The sequence below is a fragment of the Stegostoma tigrinum genome, chromosome 22 (genome assembly GCF_030684315.1).
Source record: "Stegostoma tigrinum isolate sSteTig4 chromosome 22, sSteTig4.hap1, whole genome shotgun sequence".
Classification (NCBI taxonomy): Eukaryota; Metazoa; Chordata; class Chondrichthyes; order Orectolobiformes; family Stegostomatidae; genus Stegostoma; species Stegostoma tigrinum.
In genome coordinates, this window is record NC_081375.1 from 20740844 (window position 1) to 20767581 (window position 26738).

Here is a 26738-nt window from a genome sequence, read left to right on the forward strand (position 1 = left end):
CTAACAGCAGAGTTTGGTGACAGGAAAGACTTCCATTCCATCAACGTTCAGCTTATCAGTGACCATCAATGCCCAATTCTGGAGGTCTGAGCTAGATATCCTTGGAGCTGCATGATGCCAACATGGAGAACCCACAGGTACCTGCCTCTATCCAAAGTCCATGGGCCAGACAAGGATAGCTGCTACAGGACAATAGTGATACAGACTTTCCAGAGTCAGGGGATCAGATAGCGTGTCTGACTCGTGAAACAGGACGCCAGGATGGAATATTGGCACCCTGGTGCCAGGGTCAATGTCACCAACAAATTGCTGCATGACACCCTTGCAGGGCAGGAGTTCAACCCTGGGTCCTGCTCCACCCCAGAACCAATGACATAAAAGGAAGAGGGATGAGGGCCTCAAGGAAGAATTTGAGACATTAGGAAGGAAATTAAAAAGCAGGATGTCAACAGCAGCAACCTCAGGATTGTTCCCAGTGCCATGTGTATAAGAATAGGAGATCGATTGATTGAATACTTGAGAACTGGTGTAGAAGGAAGGGAATCAGATTTCTGAGGCGTTGTGATCAATTCTGGGGCAGGTGGGTCCTGAACAAACTGAATGGGCTGTATCCTAACAGGACTGAGACTGATATACTCACAGGGAGACTTGATAATGCTGTTGGGATTGCCCGAAACTAGCTTCACAAAGAGATAGAAACATAACGGTAACCGAAGTTGGCAGGAGGTAAATGTGATATCTAGAAGTCGAAAAGCAGTGTAGGACACTAGGAGACTGGAGAACTGAAGTATGCGAGGGATATTTCTTCAAAGGAGTATGTTGGAGGAGCCAACTAGAGGTCTGGCTATTTTAAATTTAGTATTATGTAATGACAAAGGGCTTATTGACAATCTAGTTGTAAAAGATCCTTTTGGAAACAGTGACCATAATATCACAGAATGTTACATGATGCTTGAGGGCGAGGTACTTCATTCTGAAGCAAGGATGTTAAATTTGAATAATTAAATTTTGAAAAGATGAGGCACAAGTTAGCTGAGCTAGATTGGTAAGATACATAAAAGGCACGACGGTACATAAGCAACGGATAGTCTTTAAATAACTATTATATTGCTTACAGCAAATACACATTCCTTCAATGTGCAAAAACTCAGAACCATGGCTGACAAAGTGGCCAGGGATAATGAGAGTAAATCTGAGGTTTTGGAATCTTTTAGAATGCAGCAAAGAACTATGAAAAAAAACTGACAAGAGAGAAGAAAATATACATGTACGCAGTCTTGCAAAATCATAAAAAATGAACTGTGAAGGGATCTACAGGTACGCAAATCAGTAATGTTTGGCTAAGATGCGTGTGGGTCAATTAAAAGCAAAGCCAGGGGAATCTATAATCAGGAAGAGAGAAAAGGCAGAGGAGCTAAATGATTACTTTGAGTCTGTTTTCACTGAAAAAGATATAAGAAGTCTCCCAAGTGCAAGTGATTGGAAAGAATAAAGAAATTGAAGGAAATTAGTACTACTAAGAGAAATTACCATACTGGAGAAATTAATGAGAAAATTCAATCCACCCTTGCACATAACATACAAACATTCAAGAATCAAGTGGCAAAGTATTCAACTAGAGAAATGCATAGTTAAAAGGTCGACAATGTTGATACAGAAGAAACTGTCAGAGTGGAACTGTTTGCCAGCTGATTTCTACAGGGATTTTCAACGGGGTCAGTTTTATAAATGAGTTAAGAGGTCAGAACATTGTTCTGAAGTTTCGAAGTTGACAAACATAGTTTCCCAGTAAATCTGGAGTGCGAGGCAAAGATTTTTGGAACAAAATCAAGTTGCTTTTATGAAATGAATGGGTAGTAAAGCTTTATGGAACATTGCTTCAAAAAGAGCGATGCATTGTTTTTTGATGCAATTGCTATCCCATCAAGGAGAATGGCGATGACATGTTACAGTAATTAACGTTAAAGTTCAAGCATTGATCCCAAGTGACAAATAGTAACAACAGTGTCTGGTTCAAGAGATCATGTTGTTCCAAATGATGTCTATCTGTAACTGGTGCTAAATGTTGACACACAGTTTAGCTCATCTGGCATTTTTAAGCTCATTTACGCCAGAACATGCAACACAGCTCAGGCTTTAAATACAGCTCACAAACATCGTCCACTGCGGCTAATATTTCCAAATGCAAAACAGACTTTTCAACCTAAAGCAACAACAAGAAAAAAAACTCAGGGTTCTATGTGACCTAAAATAAGCCAAAATATAACTTATTAAACAATATTAGCATCTTTCAATATCACATCTCTATGGCAGAGAGGCATGAACAGCCAAACAGTGCCAAGAACGCAACCAGATAATATTCCACCTCTGCTTCTCATGATCCATTCGAGTAGCCAAATCCCAAGGGGAACAAAAAAATCAACTCTGCTCAGACCCAAACAGAGATTCTCCATTATCAGGCAATCTCGATGTTTGAGGAGAACAGAATATGGCTGCAACAGGTGAAGTGGGCTTGTCACAAAGCCTAAGACATCACCCATCCAACTGTCATGGACACTAGATCTGCAAATTAAATATTGTTTGATATCACATATAGGGTGACACCAAGCAAGACAATGAACAACTGGTCTCTTGCTTGTACATTCACCCTGGGGAGTACACAAAAATGACAGGGAATCACACAGAAAGTGATACAAATGCCATCAGGACTTGACAAGGTAAACACTGGAAGAGTGTTCTTGATGTTCAGGGAGTCCAGAACCAGGGATCCCAGTCTAAGAATACAGAGTGGGCCATCGAGTACTGTAATTTGGAGAGATGCTTTCATCCAGAGAACAGTGAGTTGGTGAAATACTCCACCACAGAAAACAGTTGAGGTTAATGTTCTCAAGCAGGAGTGAGGTAAAGTTCTCAAGGCTAAAGGGATCAAAGGGTATGGAGAGAAAGTGGGAACAGGGTACCAAGTCGGATGAACAGCAATGATCACATTGAATGGTGGAGCTGGCTTTAACAGTGAAATAGCCTACCCAAGCTCCTATTTTTTCATGTTCCTATGAGGTCCAGGGAGAGCACAAAATCCTGAACACCTTGCTGCAGTTTTCTACATCTGTTAACAAGTGACTCAAGGGATAGCATTCTTACTTCTCAAGTTAGAAGATTCTGGATTGCACATCCTACTTCAGCGCAATAATGATTGCTGATGCTCAAATGCAATGTTAAGGCAATGCAGTACCTCCCGAGGTGCCAGGTTTCAGATGAGATATTAATTCAGGCCCCTCCACCCTCTCAGGGAAAGTAAAAACTCTAAGAGCACTGGCAGGGAGGTTAACCCTGGTGTACTGGCAAACATGTATCCCTGGTTTAACCACAAAAACAGATTATCTGGTCATTATCACATTGCTCCTTGTGGGGGGGTTTGCTGTCTGCCAACTGGCAGCCATCTTTCCTGAACCACAACTGTGGCTACACTTCAAAAATGTACTTCTGAGGATATAAAGCACATGAATTGTTGGATGATCGCGGTAAGTGCGATGCAAATAGGCAGCGCATCACATTCCTGCACTGCATCAGAGGGGGCCAGAGCGGGGCTCGTATAGTATGGGCTGCCAGAGGAAGTGGTGGAGCTGGGTACGATTACAACATGTAAAAGATATCTAGCTGGTTACATGAATAAGAAGGGTTCAGAGGTAACCAAAAGAACTGCTGATGCTGTAAATCAGGAACAAAAATAAAGTTGCCATAAAAGCTCAGATGCTGGCAGCAACTGTGAAAGAAAAAACAGTTAACATTTTGGGTCCGGTGACCCTTCCTCAGAACCTACGAGGGTCAGGGGACGGGTCACCGGACCCGAAATGTTAACACTGCTTTTCCTTTCACGGATGCTGCCAGAATGGCAGCAAATGAGACTACGTCAGATTGGGATGCCTAGTCAGAGCAGAGGAGTTGGACCAAAGGGTGTGTTTCCATGTTGTATGATTCTACAACTCTGTGACACTAGGGAATAACTATCAATTCATCCCTACGGTCCACAGTTCAGATAAAATGCTACCAGATTTTAGCTGGGTACATTAGGGTGAAATACTCCATAAGCTGAATCTTAGCTCTCAATTTGACATCATGTTCATTTGGCACTCAGAATTTGACATCACTGGTTAACCTCAAATCAACTCATTCTCTGGCTCATCTCTTCACCCTAGCACAGCGTGGCACTGGAATTTCTTCCTCGAGCTTCACCATCTCTCTACATCTCTGAAGACACTCCCCAAGACTCTCCGATTACCAGATTCAAAGTGGTGTGGAATTGCCTCGGGAGCTTTTATTGTACAAGATGTCTTACAGTCAGCTGCTCATGCCCAAAGTTCATGCCTTGAGATCTCAATGACCTGACAATCGAGCTCAATCAAAACATGCCCAAAGCATTTTTATTTCAGATTAGGCGGTATTTTACTCAAAGGCATGACCTACAAAGCACCAGAAACAGAGGGCAATGAATACTGGCTATTACAGCATAGTCAGCCCTCATCCCCACCTCCCCCCCACCCACCATCGCCCCAAAAATGATAGTCCCCCAATCTATTAGACTAGTACAGTTTTACAACAGTACAGTAACTGTAGTTGCAGGAAATTTACAATCGATAACTATTCACAGATGAAAGGTCTGGGTGGCAAGAGGTGTCAACACATTCTGAAAGTTGATCCATTAACTTGGCATCCAACCTGGACAGTTTGTGTTAAAGTAGCAAAATCTGACATGCTAATCAATTATGTTTAATTAAATGTACCAAAAGTTGTGTTCAATTAATGCACAAAAGTCTGTAGCTTTCAAACATTATTAAATTTCTGCATTGAAGCAATGGAATCAATTAAGAATGATTCATTATTCTGTAAAGAGGCACTGCATCATGTACCTGAGAGAAGAAAGAAAAAGAAAATGTTTTGATGAGTCATTTGTTTATGCTTCACATCTTGATATTGGAACAGTTTAATGCCATTCTCAAATATAAATTGCCCTTTGTGGCAGTTTCCATGACTGACCCTCCCATCCATCTGAAATTTAAATGTATCTTACCCAACAGTTTTAACCTATCCAAGCAGCTGCAATAATGTTACACACTGCAATGCAAATTGCAGCTGGCTTCCACTCAGAGGACATGGCGACATAAGTTATACAGCACAGACACAGGTCCTTTGGTCCAAACAGTCCATGCTGAACATGATCCCAAACTAGACTAGATCCACTTGCCCATATCCATCCAAACCTTTCCTATTCATATATCCGTCCAAATGTCCTTTAAACATTGTAACTGTAACAACACCCACCACTTCACCAGGAAGTTCACTCCAATCGCAAATCATCCTCTCACATCTTTTATGAATCTCTCTCCTCTCACCTTAAAAAAGTGTCCCTTAGTCTTGAAATTCCCCATCTTAGGGAAAAGACAACTGCCAACAATTCCATTTCTCCCTCTCAATATTTTATAAACGTTCATCAGGTCATCTCTCAACCTCCTAAACTCCAGTGAAAGAAGTCCCAACCTTTCCTTATAACTCAAGTCTTCCATACCCTTGTTTGTTATATGAAACAAAATACCTCGCATTTGTGCCTGCCCTCCCACAACTGGGTCTTCACTACGTAATCAGAAGAATGAATGATGGTCAGCACAGATATCCACACCTTATACCAAACATCCAAAACAGAAGTAGCGCCACACTAAATCAAAAAGTCTACACTGTGCTCAGGGAATCTAATGTAAAGACACAGGTACATATTCTTATTCCAAACACAACCGTATCTATTATGTTAGCAAGGTGAAGAGCTGGATGAACACAGCAGGCCAAGCAGCATCTTAGGAGCACAAAAGCTGACGTTTCGGGCCTAGACCCTTCATCAGAAAAGATTTTCCTGATGAAGGGTCTAGGCCCGAAACGTCAGCTTTTCTGCTCCTAAGATGCTGCTTGGCCTGCTGTGTTCATCCAGCTCTACAACTTGATATCTTGGATTCTCCAGCATCTAAAGTCCTATTATCTCTGATACAGTATCTATTATGTTGACTTATTCATTTGTGCTTATCATTTGGGAGAAATCATACAGAGCTTCCAACTGGCTAATTCTCCTCGATATTACATCACAAACCACCTCTTTATTTAAAAATCCGCAAAGTAAAATACTCCATGAGCTGAATCTTAGCTCAGAGTTTGACATCTTGCACTTTTAAAGATAGTTCAGTCTTTGCCAAGTAAAATGTTAATGACACTAGGACAGGATGTTCCACAAACTAATGGTTTACATGAAATATCCAATCTTTTTCCACTGAAAGCCCGTAAGGCATCAGGCCAAAAAACCACAAACTACTCTCAGCTAATAAAATTAAGATGTTTATCACTGGTTCTACTTATCTCTCCCTCAACTTCAAAGTTATTAAAAGTAATTATCACACACACTTAAATATAACCGTCCTATCATCGTCACAAGAATGTCACTCCTACCTCAACTCAAAAGTGGATGTCTGGTTTTTCCAAAGCTTATGATTTAACGAGTTACCATTATTGAACAAATATGCAGGGTTACACTTGTGCAACCCATTACTGCTACAAAGAAAGTTCAATTGAGTAGTGAGATAACAAGGTGTAGAGCTGGATGAACACAGCAGGTCAAACAGCATCAGAGGAGCAGGAAAGCTGACGTTTCGGGCCTAGACCTTTTTTCAGAAATTGAGTAGTAGCAATTGCAGTTCTCTAAGACATACAAAAACGCTTGTGCCTAGAACCTGCAATGCAATTCGTTTGTCTGCCTCAGGCTAAAAAATGCAAACTGGAGTAAATGTTGTTAAGGCAGTTTCCAGCATAATAAGATCTTTCAACTGTAACCCCTCAGCGACTGTCATTGCCTTTCTTACTGTGTAGCTCACTAAATGTTACTTAAATATTAGCATTTGGACACTTTTTTTTCCAAGGCAAAACAGGATTACTAAAGAAATACTAACAATTTAAAAGTTACAATTATATTCTCTTATCAGGTAATCAGGCAAAGACACTTGCATGTAGCAAATCTGCAGGTCATTCCTTTCAACAGGGAACAATGAAATGGGATGGCACCTCTTAGTTCTCTCAAGCATGTCTTCCAGTTAATTATGTCAGGGCTAATTTGCATTTAAACTCCATTTTACCTGCTTTTGTTCCATATCCAAATGCAAAGTACAAAACTCAGCCTTGAAAATTTCAATTGACATCACAACTGGCCATTTGGAAAAATTATTACGAGGTTTCCATTAACTTCAGAGTGGGAAAAAAAGGGTTCCCACATTACACTTCAAAACGGCCAAGTTCCAATTTGCGTTTCTGCCTTCTCATTCTAGATTGCTCAACTAGAAGAAATAATTTCTTTGTATCGAGCCTGTTAAATCATTGATCAAATCACACACAATGAACAACACAGAAAAAGGTCATTACATCCGCTGGCTCACAGAAAATATTTGTGCTATGCACAAACCTCTTCCCACCCTCATTTATCCACTTCAATCACTACTTGCTGCATTTGTTCCACATTCTACTCATTTGCTTGGTAAAGCAGTTGTTCCTGAATTCACAATTCAATTTACTGATGACTATTTTAAATTTAGGATTCTTAGCTCGAAAATCTCCACATTTAGAAACATCCTGAAGTAAGCCCTGCTGAACCCCTTCTTTTATATTAAAAGCATGCAGCATGTTACCATTCAATCTTGTTCTTTCTAGACAAAATGAGACCTGTCCTGTTCAATCTTCCCAATTGCTTTAACCTCATTGACACCATTCTTTTAAATAACCTTTTCACCCGTCACCATTGAGCCTGTATCCCTTTTGTCTCTGCAAGGCAGAACAGTGTGAGGAAACCAGTTCTCCCAAGTGCAGATTACTAAGTTATACATGCTTAAACTAACTGCATCACGTTTTACCCATCTCGAAAAAGCAATCCCAAGAATAACAACTTGTTTGCGTATTGCAGTTTTCAGGTAGAAAGAAAGGCTGAGGCACAGAATTCTAGAACTTAGGGCCTTGGCAGCTAAAAGGAGGGCTGCAAATACGCGAGTGAGGAAAATGTAGGATTGCTCATTCATCAGAATTGGAAGGGGTGCTGATACTTTAGAAATTGAGAATTGGAGACCATTACAGAGTTAAGAAGAGGAAAGGCTCTAGGAGGATCCAAGAACATGGATATATTTATTTTAATCAGGATATGTCCTAACTGGGAGGCAATGTAGGCAGCCAGCACAAGGGTAAATGGGGCTTCATGCAAGTTCCAGCACAAGCAGTAAAGTTGTCAACAATTAAAGGCTTACAGCAAGTGGAATGGCAGCCTAAAGATTGTTGCTATAATCAAGGTTGAATAGTGATTTCATTTTTTTTAAAATTACCTGATCTTTCATGATTTATGTTTGTGTCCATTTTTGCTTTTACCCATTTAGACTCCTACCTTCCAAGATAACGAGGTGTGGAGCTGGATGAACACAGCAGGCCAAGCAGCATCACAGGAGCAGGAAGGCTGACGTTTCGGGCCGAGACCTTTCATTTCTAGGCCCGAAACATCAGCCTTCCTGCTCCTATGATGCTGCTTGGCGTGCTGTGTTCATCCAGCTCTACACCTTCTTATCTCAGATTTTCCAGTATCTGCAGTTCCTATTATCTCTGGTTTCCTTTAAAAACATATTTTCTATTGAATATTACTTGGAGGACTTCGGTTTTAAAGGAAAATGGATTCATGTCAAGTTCTGTGGACATGTAGTTTCATTTAAGGAGATAATTGAAAGTTCACTGTATACGCTAGAGATTGTTTCCAAGCAAAGCTTTCTGTAAATCATATGACTGCTTGCTTTGCTGGGGAATGTTCTCATACAGTGAGTGGCATGGAAAGGTGCTTAATTTTTTTGGTCCAGTTGGAGCGGAGTCCACTAAGAACAAGTTAAGTTGGAGGAAAGCTTTCTATGAATATTAAAGGCTATAATTTCTGAGCAAAAGCTTTGTCTGTAAGATTTCAGAAATGACCATGCATGATTAGTGATGTGACCACAATAATCAGAACAACAGAATCCAGAACATCCTATGCTTCGTCTTCTTGCCTTCAAGAATAATCCCTGGGCCAAAGTGCTTTTATTTTCAGAAAGCCAAATCTTAGCAGATGAATCCTTTTTTGTTCTCTTTTTCTGGGGAAAAAAAGAAGAGTGGGGTATACGTTTTACCTGGGTATTAAATTTATAGGAAGAAGGACCTATACTTCTACATTACTGACTGTGTAAATAACCGATATTTACATGTTTATCAAGTAAGTTTTGTTCTGATGATAAATCCATTATTGTGTTTTATGATGGAACCAATGGAAGAGTGAGTATAGAGCAAGTGTGCACTTCACCAGCCTCTGTCCTAAAATTACCAAAATGTTCCATCGCACTCATCAATAATTTGCTGATTACCCACTATTCTATAAAGTATATTCATGTTGGCTTGTACCTTAATCAAATCTTGACATGGTTACCTATCAATCAGCTAAACTTACACAAGTTAGGAACAGACACAGAAACGGAAGTTGCTGGAAAAGCTCAGCAGGTCTAGCAGCATCTGTGAACAAAAGTTCTGAGCTGATGAGCTTTTCCAGCAACTTCTGTTTTTGTTCCCGATTTCCAGCATCCGCAGTTCTTTCAGTTTTTCTTTAGGTACAGACATCTTTCCCAGGGGGACAGGACTCGGAACAGTTTCTCAGAACAGAACCAAATATATGTAAACATAGTCTTGTACAAGTAAGAAATGCCTTGAGTTTGTTTGCTAGTTACAGTCAAACTCCAATATTTATTTGCTTCTTCAGATGCTACTATACTGAACCGAACTGCTTCAGTGACTAGGTGTGTATATAAAGATACTTCTAAGTTTTTGGGTCCGAACCTTATTCCTAAAACTTCTGGATTTCACCCCTGGAATGGAGACGGGTTCTCAGTTCACTTGTGAAGAGCAGGTAAACACCTGAAATTTGAAGCACAATCAGTACTTCAGGAGCAGCAGACTGCTATTGGAGGTAAATAACTGGAGGGTGGGGGTTTGGTGAGTGGGGAGCCTTCAACAATTTTTGAGCCTTTCAGTAAAAGAAAGCAATTCAGCAGCCTGGCCATTGCAAAAGGAACAGATGTAAAGCAGGCAACAGTCACTAGAGCAGCAATGACTTTCAGGGAATGAAACCATAGAAAATTGAGGAGACAGGCTGGAGCAAAGTTCCCAGATGATTTGAACATTTGGAGAAGGAACGGATAACAGATACTATCCTAACCAGCGATGTCTCAATGCTGTGAAAGAATAATAAACAAAGCGGAACTAGTTAGTTAGCTCCTTGAAAGAGCCAGTACAAGCACTAAGGCAGAAATGTCCTCTTCCTGCATTGCTTGATTTCTTTTTAAATTCTATTACTCCAGGTGATATTCTTTCTGTTTGCCTCAAAACTGAATATATACAAGCATCAACCTAAAAAAAAGCGAATGGCAAGTGAATAAAAACAAGTGGTATGCTCAGCGGCTTTGACCTGTACTAATTGACCTGATGAACAATTTCCAGACTCTTCTCATTTTTCTGTTTTCAGGGGTTAGCTTTGATTCAACATTTTGCCTTGGCTGCCTGGAGCAGAGATGTCCATGATTACATGCCTTTATAATGAAACTCAGCACAACATAAATCTCTCAAGGTATGCATCGGAAGGCTATTTTTTGGCTACACTCTTCATGGCAGACTCAGTGAGGGATCTACTCGCTTACGGAAGTGATTCATAAAAACTGATCTAATCACAATGCTCAAATCGCATCACAAACCACAGCAGCAAAGCTTAAGCAGTTTAGGCCTGTCAACTGAACCTTAACATTAGATTACTGCCGTTAGCTCAATCATAATTACCTTTATCAGAAACAGAACTTTCATTTGAATAGTTTTTTCGTTGCCAGTACATTTTTTCTTGAGGTTGGTTGGTTTTCAGCTATCTTTGGATTTGAAGTAATAAATGACAAAGGTCATTTCCATTTATGTTTTGCATTTCTGCAAGATATATTCATCTTATGGTCCTCGATTGGATCCAGAGGCAGGAGCTCCAGGACAGGTAATAAATACAATGGCTCTCTGCTCTTCAATATTTTTGTGAGTAAGGAGAACGAAGGATTTAAGTTGTATCATTGTCTATTATTTAATTTTATTGTGAAAGAGGTATCTCTAATGTATTAAGATTTCTATCACACTGAAAGAAAATCGTGGTCCATTTCATTCTGCTATGGATAATTCCCTTTTCTGAGTTTTCAACCTCATTGCCCCCTCACTTTCAATGCTGATGTACTGTATTTCATCCATCTGACGTTTGACTCTATGGCTTTGAGAAGGAGTCTCAGCATCTCTTGTTTGTCAAGCGGAAGACCAGGATATGAAATTTTGCTAGCAGTGAGAGGGATGAAATATAATACGTCGGTATTGAAAGTGTCACCAACCACAGTGCCATTGAGACAGAAGTCCATACACAGGACTCTGTGACCAATACTTTCAGGTGTTGTACAAGTGCTTCAATGCAAAATGTGTAGAATTCTCCCTGCGTAAGCTTCTTGGAGGATTTTTTTCAATGGAATAAAACTTATGTTATCACAACAACACTTCTTAAGCACTGTCCTACACACCGGCTTCATTTAAGCAGAAAGTGCCATTGTTCTGAATCATTAATTTAACTGGTGGCATGGTAGCTTAGTGGTTAGCACTGCTACCTCAGTGCCAGACACCTGGGTTTGATTCCACCCTCAGGCCATTGTCTGTGCGGAGTTTGCACATTCTCCCCGTGTCTGCGTGCGTTTCCCCCGGGTGCTCTGGTTTCCTCCCACAGTCCAAAGATGTGCAGCATAGGTGGATTGGTCATGCTAAATTGCCCGTAGAGTTCACAGATGTGTAGATTAGGTGGGTTACAGGGGGATGGGTCTGGGTGGGATGCTCTGAAGGTCGGTGTGGACTTGTTGGGCTGAAGGGCCTGTTTCCACACTATAGAGATTCTATGACTCTATGTAAACACTTAACACCATTCAGTTCCTGCAAATACATGAAAGGCTCGAATTAAAACATAAACTTGTCAAAGGAAAGATGGAATAATTTAAAATCTATATAAATATTAAGACTGGTCTCCTATATGTTTCACAAATTTTAAAAAAATCCGTTGGCATTAAATCAGATCAACAATGATCTCACTGAATGGCAGAAAAGACTTGATGGGCTGAATGGTCTACTCATAGTTTATGGTCTTAAGTCACAGCATCTCTGGAAAATATGTTACAACAAGCAGCTAAGATTGACACAGAATCCTATTATCAACGTAAAATACAGGCGTAAATACAACGTAAAACACATAAAGTAAACTTTGAAATTAAGCAGGCAGGTGATGAAGTAAAAAGTGAATTTGGATTCAATAATTGCAAATGTTTGTATCCACCATCTACAATCCCTACCATATTATTGTACCAGTAACCCACAATCCCAGCATTAGTACTCATCACTATCCCCTTGAGTGTGCATCCAGATCCCTGGACAAATTTACAAGAATACAAACGTGAAGGGGAACAGCTTTTTTATACTGACTCAGAAGAGTGTGGATTGGTTGGAAAATGGATCATGATTGGTAGAGGTGGTGCCTTGGAGATTGTACCAGTTAGATCATGATGACCCACAGTTAATTGTCAAGCTTTATTTAAATTTAAACCAGCCAAGTTGACTCTTAATGGTCAAGTCATTGCACTAAGGAATGAGCTAGACAATTATTTTGTTCAGTTGAAACTGGGAATGTTCATACAAAGGACAGAGTATTGTGGGCTCCGAACTGGCAATCTTAAATGGGTTGTCAGAAAAATCTTTAGCACACTTTAGATGATTTAGCAAACTCTGCGCAATTGCAGATTCACATCAACGTAGCGTGTCCCTCCCTCCTCCTCTAACCAAAAAAGGGGTGAGACAGACAGGCTAATTTGTTGGTCGCAGACTAAGAAGTAAGGCATTGGCATGATAGGCTTCGGTGAGTAGCGGCTGAGCAAAAAGTATAGGTAAGGTCCCTTTAACTTCCCTCTTTAGTCTTAGAGCAGCTGAGATGGGCAGTGGCATGCTCCTCCGACAGGATGTAGAAGCTCAGGGACACTTCAATCATCCCTGGTGACTACACCCTTGGGAAGTGCATTCAGCAGGGAGGCAAGTGTGAGGCTGGAAAGAGAAATACGAATCTGAAATAGCAAGTTGAAGAGACAGATCAGGATAGAACAGGGCAGGAAGCGAGGAATGCCTGTTGGATTAAATTACACCTATTTCAATGCAAACAGGCTGACCAGTAAGGCCAATGAACTCTGGAGCTGGAGATGTTGGAAGTATTAGAATGTACGAAAGTGGAGAAATCTCCTGGTCCTGATCAGATACATCCAAGAACCCTGCATGAGGCTAGGAAAGAAATTATGGGTGTCCTGGGTGATATATTTGCATCATCGTTAGCCACAGGTGTAGTCCCGGAAGACTGGAGAACAACAAATGTTGAGCCCTTATTCAAGATGGACTGCAAAGAAAAACCTGGGAATTATAGACCACTAAGTTTAACATCTGTGGTAGGTAAGTTACTTGAGAAGATTCTGAGGGATAAGATATACGTGTATTTAGAAAGACAGGGTTCGATCAGGAGTAGTCAGCATGGCTTTGTGCATGTGAGATCATGTCTCAAGTTTGTTCGAGTTCTTTGATGAAGTAAAAAGCAAAGTTGATGAGGGCAGGGCAGTAGATATAGTCTATATGGACATCAGTCAGGCCTTTGATAAGAATTCACATGGTAGGCTATTCTGTAAGGTTAGATCACATGGAATCCAGGGAATGCTGGCAAATTGGATACACAATTGGTTTGATGGTAGCAAGCAGAGGGTAATACTGGAAGGATGCTATCTGACTGGAGGCCTATGATTTGTGGTGTGCCTCGGGTTGGTCCTGGGCTCATTGCTGTTTGTTATCCATATTGAGGATTTGGATGAGAATGTACAAGGCATGATTAGTAAGTTTGTGGATGACACTATAACAGGCAGTATTGTGGACAGTGAGGAAGGTTGTTAGAAATTGCAACAGGATGTCGACAAGCTGGGGAAGTGGGCCAAGAAATGGCAAATGGAGTTTAATATAGATAACTGTGAGGTGTTGCATTTTGGAAAGTCAAATCCAGGTAGGAGTTTCATGTGAAATGATAGGGCCTTAAGGAGTGCAGTGGAAAAGAGGGACCTTGGAGTTCAGGTGCACAGTTCTCTGAAAGTGGAGTCACAGGTAGACAGGACAGAGAAGGCAGCTTTTGACACACTGGCCTTAATCAGTCAGGACACGGAGTATAGAAGTTGGGAAGTTACGGTGCAGTTCTACATGATGTTGGCAAGATCACACTTGGAGCATTGTGTTCAGTTTTGGTCACCTTGCTATGGGAAGGATGTTATTAAACTGGAAAGAGTGCAGAAGAAATTTACAAGGTGTTGCCAGGGCTGAAGGGACTAAATTATGGCGAGAGGTTGGACAAGCTGGGACTATTTTCTTTACAGCATAGGAAATTGAGGGGTATCTTACAGAAGTGTATAAGATTATGAGAGGCATGGGGATAGGGTGATTGTATTCAGTCTTTTTTCCCAGGGTTGGGAAATCGAGGACTACAGGGCATCAGTGTAAGGTAAGAGGGGAAAGAATACACCGGAACCTGAAGGGCAACATATATTTTTTACACAGAGGGTGGTACGCATATGGAATGAGCTGCCAGCTGAAGTGGTTGAGGGCGGGTACATTAACAACATTTAATAGGTATTTGGGCAAATACACGGATAGAAAGGTTTAGAATGATATGGGCCAAGTGTGGGGAAATGGGGTTCGCGTGAATGGATATTTTGGTCCGCACGGACTAGTCCGTGTTGTAGGACTGCATGACATATCTAATGTTGGACACAGTGCTTCAGGTTTTGCAAACATGGGCTGATTGGGGATGGTCAGTACCTTGTCTGTTGCAAACAGCCAAAAGAACATGCTGTTTGATACAATCCGCCAATTCTTGAAATGTCCGGCAACACTCCAGCACTAAAATTCAAATACCACATGACTGGATTGTGTGATGGGTGGAACACCTTTAATGGCTTGACGGCAGCATCCTGTTCATGATGAACACCACTCATGTAGCTACTGTAGAGAAGCAGTTCCAGCTCAGGGTGATCTGAACACTTTTTGAGAAAACATGTTCAGCAATAAGCTCCCTTGCTTCACATTTTAGTCTAATACTGAAACCAGAACTGTCTTCAGCTCAGGCATTCAGGGAACCCTGAATATGCACCTCAAGAAATACCACTACCTTTCCAGAAACAAATAAACATAGTTTGACAAATCGTCAGTGACTGGAGATTAATGCCACATTGAGGTTAGATTTATTGGTGTTGCTGACACAGCTTGTGCTGGAAGTGAAGAGATTAAGATAACGAGAACTGACCACCAGTTTACCATCTTTTGGTGGCCCAGGGCTGTGAACAGTATAATACAGTCTGTAAAGGAGTATCTCCAACAGCAGAATCCAGACAAAAGTCGTCATGAAACAACATGGGAATTAAAATGAAAGCAAACTGCTGCTGGGATTCAATGCCTGAAGGAAGAGGATTGGGGTGTGAAGCAATCAGCAACATCAAGCGAGCTGAGAGACAATCTCCAGTTCCAAGAAAATGTTCATAATAATGCAAGGAAAAACAAATTAGATGTCATAAGCATCAACAAAGCACAACCCTGTAAATAAAACGTGTACAAAGTAAGAAAGATAGGGACTATGGAATAAATTTCAAATTATCTCAAAGCTAGAGTACACATTTCAATAAGCATTAATATTAATGAGAAAGAATGATAAATTGATATTTTCTACTTTTTTTTAAAACAGACAGGGGTTTTGAAATATTAGCGGTGCAAAAACACATCAAATTAAGTCCAGACAAAAGATTTTCTGGATGGAATGCAAGTACGAGATGGCAATAGAGAATTCAATTCTCCAGAACTGAACGGTTTCCTGCCCAGAGGTAAAAGGAAACAGGTTCAGAAATTGGAGATCATGATCGTCATTATTATTGAAAGTTCTCCAGATTGAAGAATTGTGCCTTTGGAATCAGCTATTGCAAATGTCACTCCATTATTTACAGAAAGAGGGAGGAAGAACCATGCTCATGGTCCACAAGGCAACAGTCTTACCTTTCCTGCTGTACACATCACAGTCATGAACAACTTACGGCAGTCACCTCAAACCCCGAGAGAAATATCACCAGCAACGCCCCCCAGCAAAATCTAGTGGCAAGACAGTCGCTCTAGTATCAGTGTTTTCTCTGAAGTCAACATCTCCAGCTGCGAGGTACTGGTTCCAGTCAATGAGGTGCAATGGGAAGGTCACATAGTCCACATGCTTGACTCAAGACTCACAAAACAAGTGTTAGCAAGAGGGCAGAGGACCTAATTCAAGGATGTTCTCAAAGACTGCCTGAACAAAATGCAACAACTCCACTCACTCTTGGTAATCTGCTGCCCACCCCACCTGAGCTCCAAAAGAAGCATCCATAAAGGGGCGAACCATTTCGAGTGTCTGTGAAAATCCAAGTGAATGGTGGTGGACAATTAAACAACTCACTGGAGGAGGAGGATCCACCAATATCTCTATCCTCGATGATAGAGGAGCCCAGTACATCAATGCAACAATTAAGGCTAAACCATTTGCAACAACCTTCAGCCAGAAGTGCTGAATAGGTCATCCATCTCAGCCTTCCCCACTGGTCTCCAGCATCAAAGATGCTAATCCTCAACCAACTCAATTCACTGAGTCATATTAAGAAACTGCCTTCGACACTGAATACAACAAGGCAATAGGCCCTGCCAACATTACAGCAACAGCAATGAAGACTTGCACTCCAGAACTTGCTGCACCCCTAGCCAACTGTTCCAGTACAGCTACAACACTAGTATCTACCTGGCAATGCAGAGAACTGACCATACAAGAGTTGTGCAGAAAATCAGCATGAACCTGATCATCAGTCAAGTCATCAACAGTCCTATAAAGCTCACTAATAACCTGCTCACTAACAAACAGTACAGGTTCTGCCAGGGCCACTCAGTTCCTGATCCCATTCCAGACTTGGTTCAAGCATGTACAATAGACCTGAATTCCAGACAGGAGATGCAAGTGACTACTCTTGACACTGAGACTTTATTTGATTGAATGTGGCATCAAAGAGCCTCAGCAAGACAAGGAGAATCAAAGTAAACGCTCTCCATTCGTTACAGCTATACCGGATACCAAGGAAGACGGTAACAGTTGTTAGAGGTCAGTCATCACAGCTCCAGGACATCCCTGCAGGAGTTCCTCAGGGCACTGACCCATGCCAACCTCTTCAGCTGCTTCATCAATGACCGTCCCTCCATCACAAGGTCAGATTGGGGATGTTTGTTGACAATTGCACAATGTTCAGCACCATTTGTGACTCCTCAGGTAGCGAAGCAGTCCATGTCCAAATCCAACAAGACTTGGACAATAACTAGGTTTGGGTTGGCAAGTGGTAAGTAACATTCACACCACACCAGTGCTGGGCAATGACCACACCAAACAAGAGAGATTCTGATCATCACACCTTGATAGTCAATGGCATCACTATCACTGAATTGCCTGATATCAACATTTTGAGATTGCATTGTCACAAAACTGAACTAGACTAGCCACATAAATACTGTGGTGGAACTCTGTGGCCCAGCGATAGTATCCCTACATCTGGGCTAGAAAGCCCAAGTTCAAGTCCAAGTCCCAACTGCCTCAGAGATTGTGATAATAAGTTGGTTAAAAATATTTATAAATACTGCAGCTAAATTTGTGCCCACATAAGTGACAGGCAATGATCATCTCCAATAAGAGAGTATCTATCGATCAGTCCAGTATTCCATTTCATTATAATCACTGAATCCCCCACTGTCAATATTCTAGGGGTTAGCAGTATCAAGAAACTAAACTGAACTAGTCATAAAATATCTGTGGCTACAACAGCAGGTCAGAAGCTAGCAGCCCTGCAGCAAGTAACCCAGCATTTAACTCACCAAATTCTGTCTATCATCCACAAAGCACAAGTCAGCAGTGTGATGGAATATTTTCCATTTGCCTGGATTAGTGCTACTCCTACAACACTTAAGGAGGTCAGCAACATCTAGTACAAAGCAGCCAGTTTGATAGGCACCATATATGCCAAACATTTACACTCTCCACCAGCAATGTTCAATCACAGCAGTGTGCACCATTTACCAGCTGCACTACAGAAATTCAGAGGCTCCTTAGACAGCACCTTCCAAACCCACAACCCACTATTTTCTGGAAGGACAGGACAGATGCGTGGGAGTACTAGCACCTGCAAGTTTTCCAACAAGCTACTCAAATATCACTGTTCGTTCAGTGTTGTAATGCCAAATTCCTTCCTCCCAAATGGCACTGTGGCTGTATAACACCAAGTGGAGAGCAGCAGTTCAAGAAGGCAGCTCACCACCAACTTCTCAAGGACAACCATGGATGGGCAATAAATGCTGGCCAGGCAACAAAGCCTACATCCTACTGTATCGAGTGATTTGGAACAAAACAAATGGAAGTTGTTTATCCTGAGGTGGTTTGTGCCAGGAGAGAAAAAAAGAAGAATCACTAGGTTTAGCAGAATCTAGGCAGAGTATGCGCTTTTTAATAAACAAGAGCTGCGGATGCTGGAGATCTGAAACGAAAGCAGATAATGTTGGAGAAACTCAGCAGGGTCTGGCAGCGTCTGTCGGGGTGAAGCAGAGTTACTGTTTTGAATCCAGTGACTCTTAATCAGAACTCCTTTTTAAATTCAAAACCTTTCTTTTATCTTTCACTGAGGTGGTTGCTTAAAAGTAGCACCACAGCACAATCCACCTTAATTGGTCAGTTTGTGTGAATTATTAGATTCAGAAGTTATAACTGCAATTTTCAATGCCATTTGTACTACAGGTTTCACTGGGCTTTCCATCATGTTTATCATGTAAAGACTTTACCAGGTGGTTTCGAGCTAATATATGTCAGGAACATTAACATCTACTCTCCTCATTGGAGCTGACTGATATTGCTAATTACAGACTCAGAATGCCATTATTGCAGGCATTTTCAGTTTAAAGCTAAACTGAGCACAAGGAACGGTTAAATAACAGCCTCTAAGCCTCATCTTCAGCTGCCTCTCAAAACAAATATTGGGATTGCTGTGTCCATCACAATGGTGGGCCTAGGGATATTTACCCTGACGTCAGCTTGTGTGTAGCTGGTGTCTAAAACAGCACTATGCTATTATTCAGGGCTGTTTGCTTAGAACTGCTTCGTCATAAAGGTACTCATTAATACGCTGGAAACAATCCACAGTGATTTCAAATAAAGAGCATTTCAACCTTTGAGCTTTACTCTGCTATAGATCTCCCTACTCCTACACTGATGTCAGCAAGAGTTTACCAAAATTCTTCCTGCAGTTGGCACAGTGATCAAAAAGCAGACATGGGCACCATTCCAGAAGATAAAAATGATGTCGGAGCAGAGGTACAGCATTCCACCCAGAGGGTTCTCCACCATTCAATGAAATCATGACTGATCTGTTCATCCTCAAAATCAATTTCCTGCCTTTTCCATGTGACTCTCAATTCCCTTACTGATTAAAAACCTGTATAAAAATCTCACTCTTGAATATACTTAATGACCCAGCCTCAATGGCCCTCTGTAAAGAATTCCACAGATTCTCTGCCCTCCGAAGAAATTCCACCAATCTCCATCTGGAATGGGTGATCCTTTACTCTGATATGACAGTGTCTGGTCCTAAACTCTCCTACAAGAGAAATCAATCTCTCAGCACCTACGTGTGGATTACAAATTACCCAACGAGGGTTGACGAAGGCACCACAGTTAAAATAACAGACTGGTACTAGCAAAGAGTCACAGGTATCCAACTACTGGGCATACAATGGAATTCAGACTAAAAATTAATTTGAGTATCATCACTCTTCAGCATTTTAATCAGTTTTTAACATACACCAGATTTGGCATTGACAGATATCAGTTGCTAAGTTGTTCAAGCAAGCACAGCCATCAGCTATACGATATCACAGCCACACAGAAGGAGAGCCCCATGGAGGACTCAAGCAGTGAGGCAATATGGGTAGAACTCAGAAATAGGAAGGATGCAGTAACAATGCTGGGGCTGTACTACTGGCCTCCCAACAGCGAGCGTGAGATAGAGGTACAAATATGTAAAGAGATAATGGATAGATGTAGGAGAAACAGGGTGGTGGTGATGGGAGATTTTAATTTTCCCAACATTGACTGGGATTCACTCAGTGTTAGGGGTCAAGATGGAGCAGAGTTTGTAAGGTGTGTCCAGGAGGGTTTTCTAGAGCAGTATGTATGTAGTCCAACTCAGGAAAGGGTCATACTGGACCTGGTGCTGGGGAATGAACTCGGGCAGGTGGTTGATATTACAGTAGGGGACTACTTTGGAAATAGCAACCACAATTCCGTAAGTTTTACAATACACATGGACAAGGATAGGAGTGATCCTAAAGGAAGAGTACTAAACTGGGGGAAGGCCGACTATACCAAGATTCGGCAGGGTCTGAGGAATGTAGATTGAGAAAAACTGTTTGAAGGCAAATCCACATTTGATATGTGGGAGGCTTTTAAGGAGAGGTTGATTAGTGTGCAGGAGAGACATGTTCCTGTGAAAATGAGGAATAGAAAAGGCAAGATTAGGGAGCCATGGATGACAGGTGAAATTGTGAGACTCGCCAAGAGAAAAAAGGAAGCATACATGAGGTCTTGGCGACTGAAGACAGAATATCGGGAATGTCAAGCGAATCTGAAAAAAGGGATTAAGAAGGCTAAGGGAGGACATGAGATATTGCTGGCAAACATGGTTAAGGAAAATCCCAAAGCCTTTTATTCATATATAAAGAGTAAGAGGGAACTAGAGAAAGGATTGGCGCACTTAAGGACAAAGAAGGAAAGTTATGCGCTGAGTCAGAGTAAATGGGTGACATTCTTAACGAGTACTTTGCATCGGTATTCACCAAGGAGAGGGACATGACGGATGTTGAGATTAGGGATAGATGTTTGCTTAGTCGAGGTCAAGTTGACATCAGGAAGGAGGAAGTGTTAGGTATCCTAAAATACATTAAGGTGGACAAGTCCCCAGGTCCAGATGGGATCTATCCCAGGTTACTGAGGGAAGCGAGAGAGGAAATAGCCGGGGCCCTAACAGATATCTCTGCAGTGTCCATAGAGACGGGTGAGGTCCCAGGGGACTGGAGACTTGCTAATGTTGTCCCCTTGTTTAAAAATGGCAGCAAAGATAATCCAGGTAATGATCGACCGGTGAACCTGACGTCAGTGGTAGGGAAGCTACTGGAGAAGATACTGAGGGATAGGATCCATTCCCATTTGGAAGAAAATGGGCTTATCAGTGATAGGCAACATGGTCTTGTGCAGGGAAGGTCATGTCTTACCAACTTAATAGAATTCTTTGAGGACGTGACAAAGTTGATTGATGAGGGAAAGGCTGTAGATGTCATATACATGGACTTCAGTAAGGCATTTGATAAGGTTCCCCATGGCAGGCTGACAGAGAAAGTGAAGTTGCATGGGGTCCAGGGTGTGCTAGCTAGATGAATAAAAAGCTGGCTGGGCAACAGGAGACAGAGGGTAGTAGTAGAAGGGAGTTTCTCAAATTGGAGACCTGTGACCAGTGGTGTTCCACAGGGATCTGTGCTGGGACCACTGTTGTTTGTGATATATGTAAATGATTTGGAAGAAGGTGTAGGTGGTCTGATCAGCAAGTTTGCTGATGACACGAAGATTGGTGGAGTAGCTGATAGTGAAGGGGACTGTCACAAATTACAGCAGAATATAGATAGACTGGAGAGTTGGGCAGATAAATGGCAGATAGAGTTCAATCCGGGCAAATGCGAGGTGATGCATTTTGGAAGATCAAATTCAAGGGCGAACTATGCAGTAAATGGAAAAGTCCTAGGGAAAATTGATGAACAGAGAGATCTGGGTGTTCAGGTCCATTGTTCCCTGAAGGTGACAACGCAGGTCAATAGGGTGGTCAAGAAGGCATACGGCATGCTTTCCTTCATTGGGCGGGGTATTGAGTACAAGAGTTGGCAGGTCATGTTGCCGTTGTATAGGACTTTAGTTCGGCCACATTTGGAGTACTGTGTACAGTTCTGGTCGCCACATTACCAAAAGGATGCGGATGCATTGGAGAGGGTGCAGAGGAGGTTCACCAGGATGTTGCCTGGTATGGAGGGTGCTAGCTATGAAGAGAGGTTGAATAGATTAGGATTATTTTCATTTAAAAGACGGAGATTGAGGGGGGACCTGATTGAGGTCTACAAAATCATGAGGGGTATAGACAGGGTGGATAGCAAAAAGCTTTTCCCCCCAGGGTAGGGGACTCAATTACTAGGGGTCATGATTTCAAAGTGAGAGGAGGAAAGTGTAAGGGAGATATGCGTGGAAAGTTCTTTACACAGAGGGTGGTGGGCGCCTGGAATGCGTTGCCAGCGGAGGTGGTAGACGCAGACACGTTAGCGTCTTTTAAGATATATTTGGACAGGTACATGGATGGGCAGGGAGCAAATGGACACAGACCCTTAGAAAATAGATGACAGGTTAGACAGAGGATCTTGATCGGCGCAGGCTTGGAGGGCCGAAGGGCCTGTTCCTGTGCTGTAGGTTTTTGTTCTTTGTTCTTTGTCTCAAAATAGAAATGCCAGTCGAAAGAAGTCATCATTGAATTAGCCACTATAACTGCACCCCCCCACTCTTCCAGCTCCTACGCCCATCTGCTCAGTGTAAGAACACCATAGATGGTGCAACCACACATATAGGAAACAAAATCTAAGCCAGTGGAAAATGCATTCACTCTTGTTTTTAGGGTTCAATCTTTGCCCTTTAAAACATCATGTGAATTTCGGATTCCTTCAATGACCAAGTACTTTATTTACCAGGGATCCCCCTGCCATTTGGAAACTACCAAGATCTAGATTTCAGCTCTTGATTCAAGTGGAGAGAAGGAAAGACATGAGCTTCCCATTTATAGTTCACAAGTTCAATTTTAGATTCCACTTAGTCTTTTCACAACGAACGCCTTTTCAGTCATTCTCAGACTCCTTGCAATACAACATAATCTGCCAACGGTAACTGAAATGATGTGTTCTGAAAGCTACTGGCCTTTCAATCCCTCCAAGCTGTTTATGATGTTGCTGACCCTTACCTTGCAGAGTATTTCTGTATTGCCTCCTTTCGTACAGCTCTAAGAAGTGAAGAAGTTTGAAAATGAAGCGAGCTGTTTTTGGAACCAGAAAGCCAGCTGGTAACTTGGCCAAAATTATGGCCAATGCCTACAATTACATGTTAACTACAAAGAAAATTTCACTCCCTTGAAATGATAAATGCACTCCAACTCCAATCACATAAACACCACTCAAAGCAGCTTTTGAAACTAGGCCACTATGCATGCAAGGTGCAGGCAAATGTCTTTAGTCTGCTAACTAGTCAGGACAATGGAGCTATACTGTGGGGTCAGTTAGACTGAACTGCACACAGTACTCCTACTGTGGCCTAACCAGTTTTGTACAGCTCCAACATAACCTCTCTGCTCTTTTAACTATGCCATGATTGATAAAGGCAAGTGTCTCAAATGCCTTCTTAACTACCCTAGTAATCTGTCCTGCTGCCTTCAGGAATCTGTGGCCAAGCACCCTAAGATCCCTCTATTCCTCCGAGCTTTTAAAATCATGACATTCAACTTATGGGACAAGTGCTGGGAAGTGGGTCCAGTGTAGATTGAGAGTAGTTTTTGTCAGTGCAGACTCAATGGGCCAAAGGGCCTCTTCTGCATTGTATGATTCTATTCTATAAAATTAGGGATCATGCTTTCAGCACAGGGATAAGGGGAATATTTTTTCTCTCTGAGGTTATAAAGTTTTGGAACTTTCTGCCTCAGAAAGCATTGAAGGCAGGATCACTGAATATTTTTAAGTATGGGTAGATGGGTCTTGTTAGACCAGGCAATTAAAAGTTCTTGGGGTAGGTGGAAATGTGGAGTTGAAAACACAAGTGGATCAGCTGTGATCATACTGAGTGGTGGAGCAGGCTTCAGGGACCTAGTGATCTCCTTCTGCTCCTATATTCATTTGTTCAATGCAAAATCTCAAAGCATACTTCAGGAAGATAGATGCAATGCGCAGTCATTTCATATTCATTATGGACATTAATCATTTTGAGGTTAACTATTCTGAAGAAGGGTTACTGAACTCAAAACCTTCACTCTGCTTTCACTAGAAATTCCTGTCCTTGTTTCATCGGCTCACCATGAAATAATCTGCTCACTCTCAATCCTGTTCCTGGTAACTGCACAGTATAAAGCATCCCATACCTCTGTGCCTTCTGAAAGGTTTGATCACAAAGGCCTCAATAATAAACATCACAGCAATGAAAATGTTACATCGAATTTACGACACAGACACAGGTCTATGCTAACGTTTATGCCTCATATAAGCCTCCTCCCACTCTAATGTTTTGTAATCCCATCAAGCTATCATTCTCTTCCTTTGTATATATGGGGTAAAGTTCAGGAAGATCACACCACATCTGCTTGTGCTATACCGAATTTGATAACTCCCAATTCAAAGGCTTTAGCCTCTGAAGTGAAGACATATTTGCATTCTTCATCCGAGACATCTATAACCTTGACGAACACAGAAAAGTAGCATTCCCTATTACCACACTCTTCAAGCACGTTGCTAAAATAAATTAATTTCATTGAATTTTAATTAATTTGTATCAGCATGTGCTCTCACTTCCTGTCAGCCCAGTCTGTCTTTCTCTCTGATTCAAGCTGACACCTTCTCTGTCTGTTTGGTAATGCAGCTGGCGGTAGATTGTATCTTATCCTTTCTTGTAGGGAGGAACATTTCAGCAATCACTCTCTTCAAAAGAATGATTCTTTGGCATATTCTTATTCCCCCTTTCTATCTTGTCCTAACATAATTTCGTTCAAACAATAAAAGGATGCAACAATAAACTGTTACTCGTGCAAAATTTTCATTCAATGAAGAGGTTTTGTCAATCACATCTTTCAAAGATGAGGATGAACATTTATTTATGCACTCACCCCAGCAGCAAAACCAAGACTTCCATCCAGTATTTGTTTCTGTGTGAGACAGAGATGAGAATGTCATTAAAACACTTGGAACAAGAAGTGGTGAAGAATTTATTGAATGGCATTGACATCCTTCAGACTTCATTGGCTTCAAAACCCCAAAGACAAAAAACCAAATTTGTAAATTCTAAGATTTCACAAATAACATTGAAACGAATGACAACTGTTTGGGGCATGCATTTTGCTCAACATCAACATTATTGTCTCAAAACCATCAAAACTGACAATGTTCCATATTACAGCCTTGAAATCCAGCAATGTGCAAATATTGATCACTCACACTCAGAGGAAGTGAATACTGGCTAATAGTAATGTCTGTGGTACTTGACATGGAAGAATTCTCTCTGAAAGAGATTAGCTTTTTCAAAAAAAGTCAATAATTTGCTCTGCATAATAGGTTTTCAGGAACACCACACCATTCTTTCATTGTCTAATAAGCTTTGATCCAATAAGCTTTGGATCACTAGAACACCAAAATCAATAGAAGCAAACCTAATTGTTGGCTTGCACAATAACAAACAGTAGTAGGACACAGCCATGGTCATCCTTCAGAGTGAAGAGGTCATCCCTAAGACCTTAGACAATGGAAGCTGTGAGATAAAATAAGGATCCTACATGTCCTTAATACAATGTTCAGCAGTATACCACTCTAAGCATTGAAGACAAGTACCATGTCATTAATCAGATAACTAAAAAAAAAACAGCCATGGTAAACTTGTGCAAGCCTGTTCTGAAAAAAATCCAACTGTCCATTGGATTACGGACAAAAAGTAAATGCAGTATTTCTTTTTTTATGCTGCAAAGTTAAATATTATGTTTTAAGATGATTTCAGTTAATTACATTATCAACAAATGGATTTCAGAAAAGCAGTTCCTAAACCAGAAATGTTTTGAAAACCATGCCAATTTTCCACAGGTCTTCAAAACTAGACAATGTTCAGATCATCAAACAAAGTTCTTCAAAAGGGCATTTTCAAACAGCAATGTTAAAATAATCAGGTGTTGTTGGAAAAAGAAATATTTTCTGTAGTAAAATTATGAAGTCTCTACACAAAGAGCATTCTCCTGGCTGACACTTATCCTTCAATCAACATCAATGAAAGAAACGCCAGATAATGTGATCACTTTTATCACTGCTTGTTGTGGGCCATGGAGTTCGGTGCAAAATGACTGCACATTTCTCTACATTCCAACTATGGCTACGGTTTTTAAAATACACAATCAGGTATAAATAAAAACTCTGAAAAGATCACGAAAACGTGTTATAATAAATACTTTACTGAATCGTTCCCAAAAAAATGTTATTTTCATTCAATCAACCTTTTTACAATGGACCTGTATCAAATTGCAGAACAATGACTTTAAAAGTATTTTTCCCCCTGTTCGGATCCTTCTAATAGGGACAGTCCATATCTTTCATAGTGTTTCATTGTGCACAGTTCAGCAGCT

General features: G+C 41.2%; 1 protein-coding gene across 2 annotated transcripts in view; it reads right to left on the reverse strand.

The window, feature by feature from the left end:
- LOC125463672 (zinc transporter ZIP11-like) overlaps positions 1–26738 on the reverse strand; it is a 695024-nt gene that overhangs the window by 656976 nt on the left and 11310 nt on the right. For both annotated transcript variants that reach the window (XM_048555242.2, XM_048555241.2), the window contains exon 2: positions 25242–25280. In XM_048555242.2, the coding sequence (XP_048411199.1) occupies positions 25242–25280 (39 nt within the window). The remainder of the gene's footprint in view (positions 1–25241; positions 25281–26738) is intronic.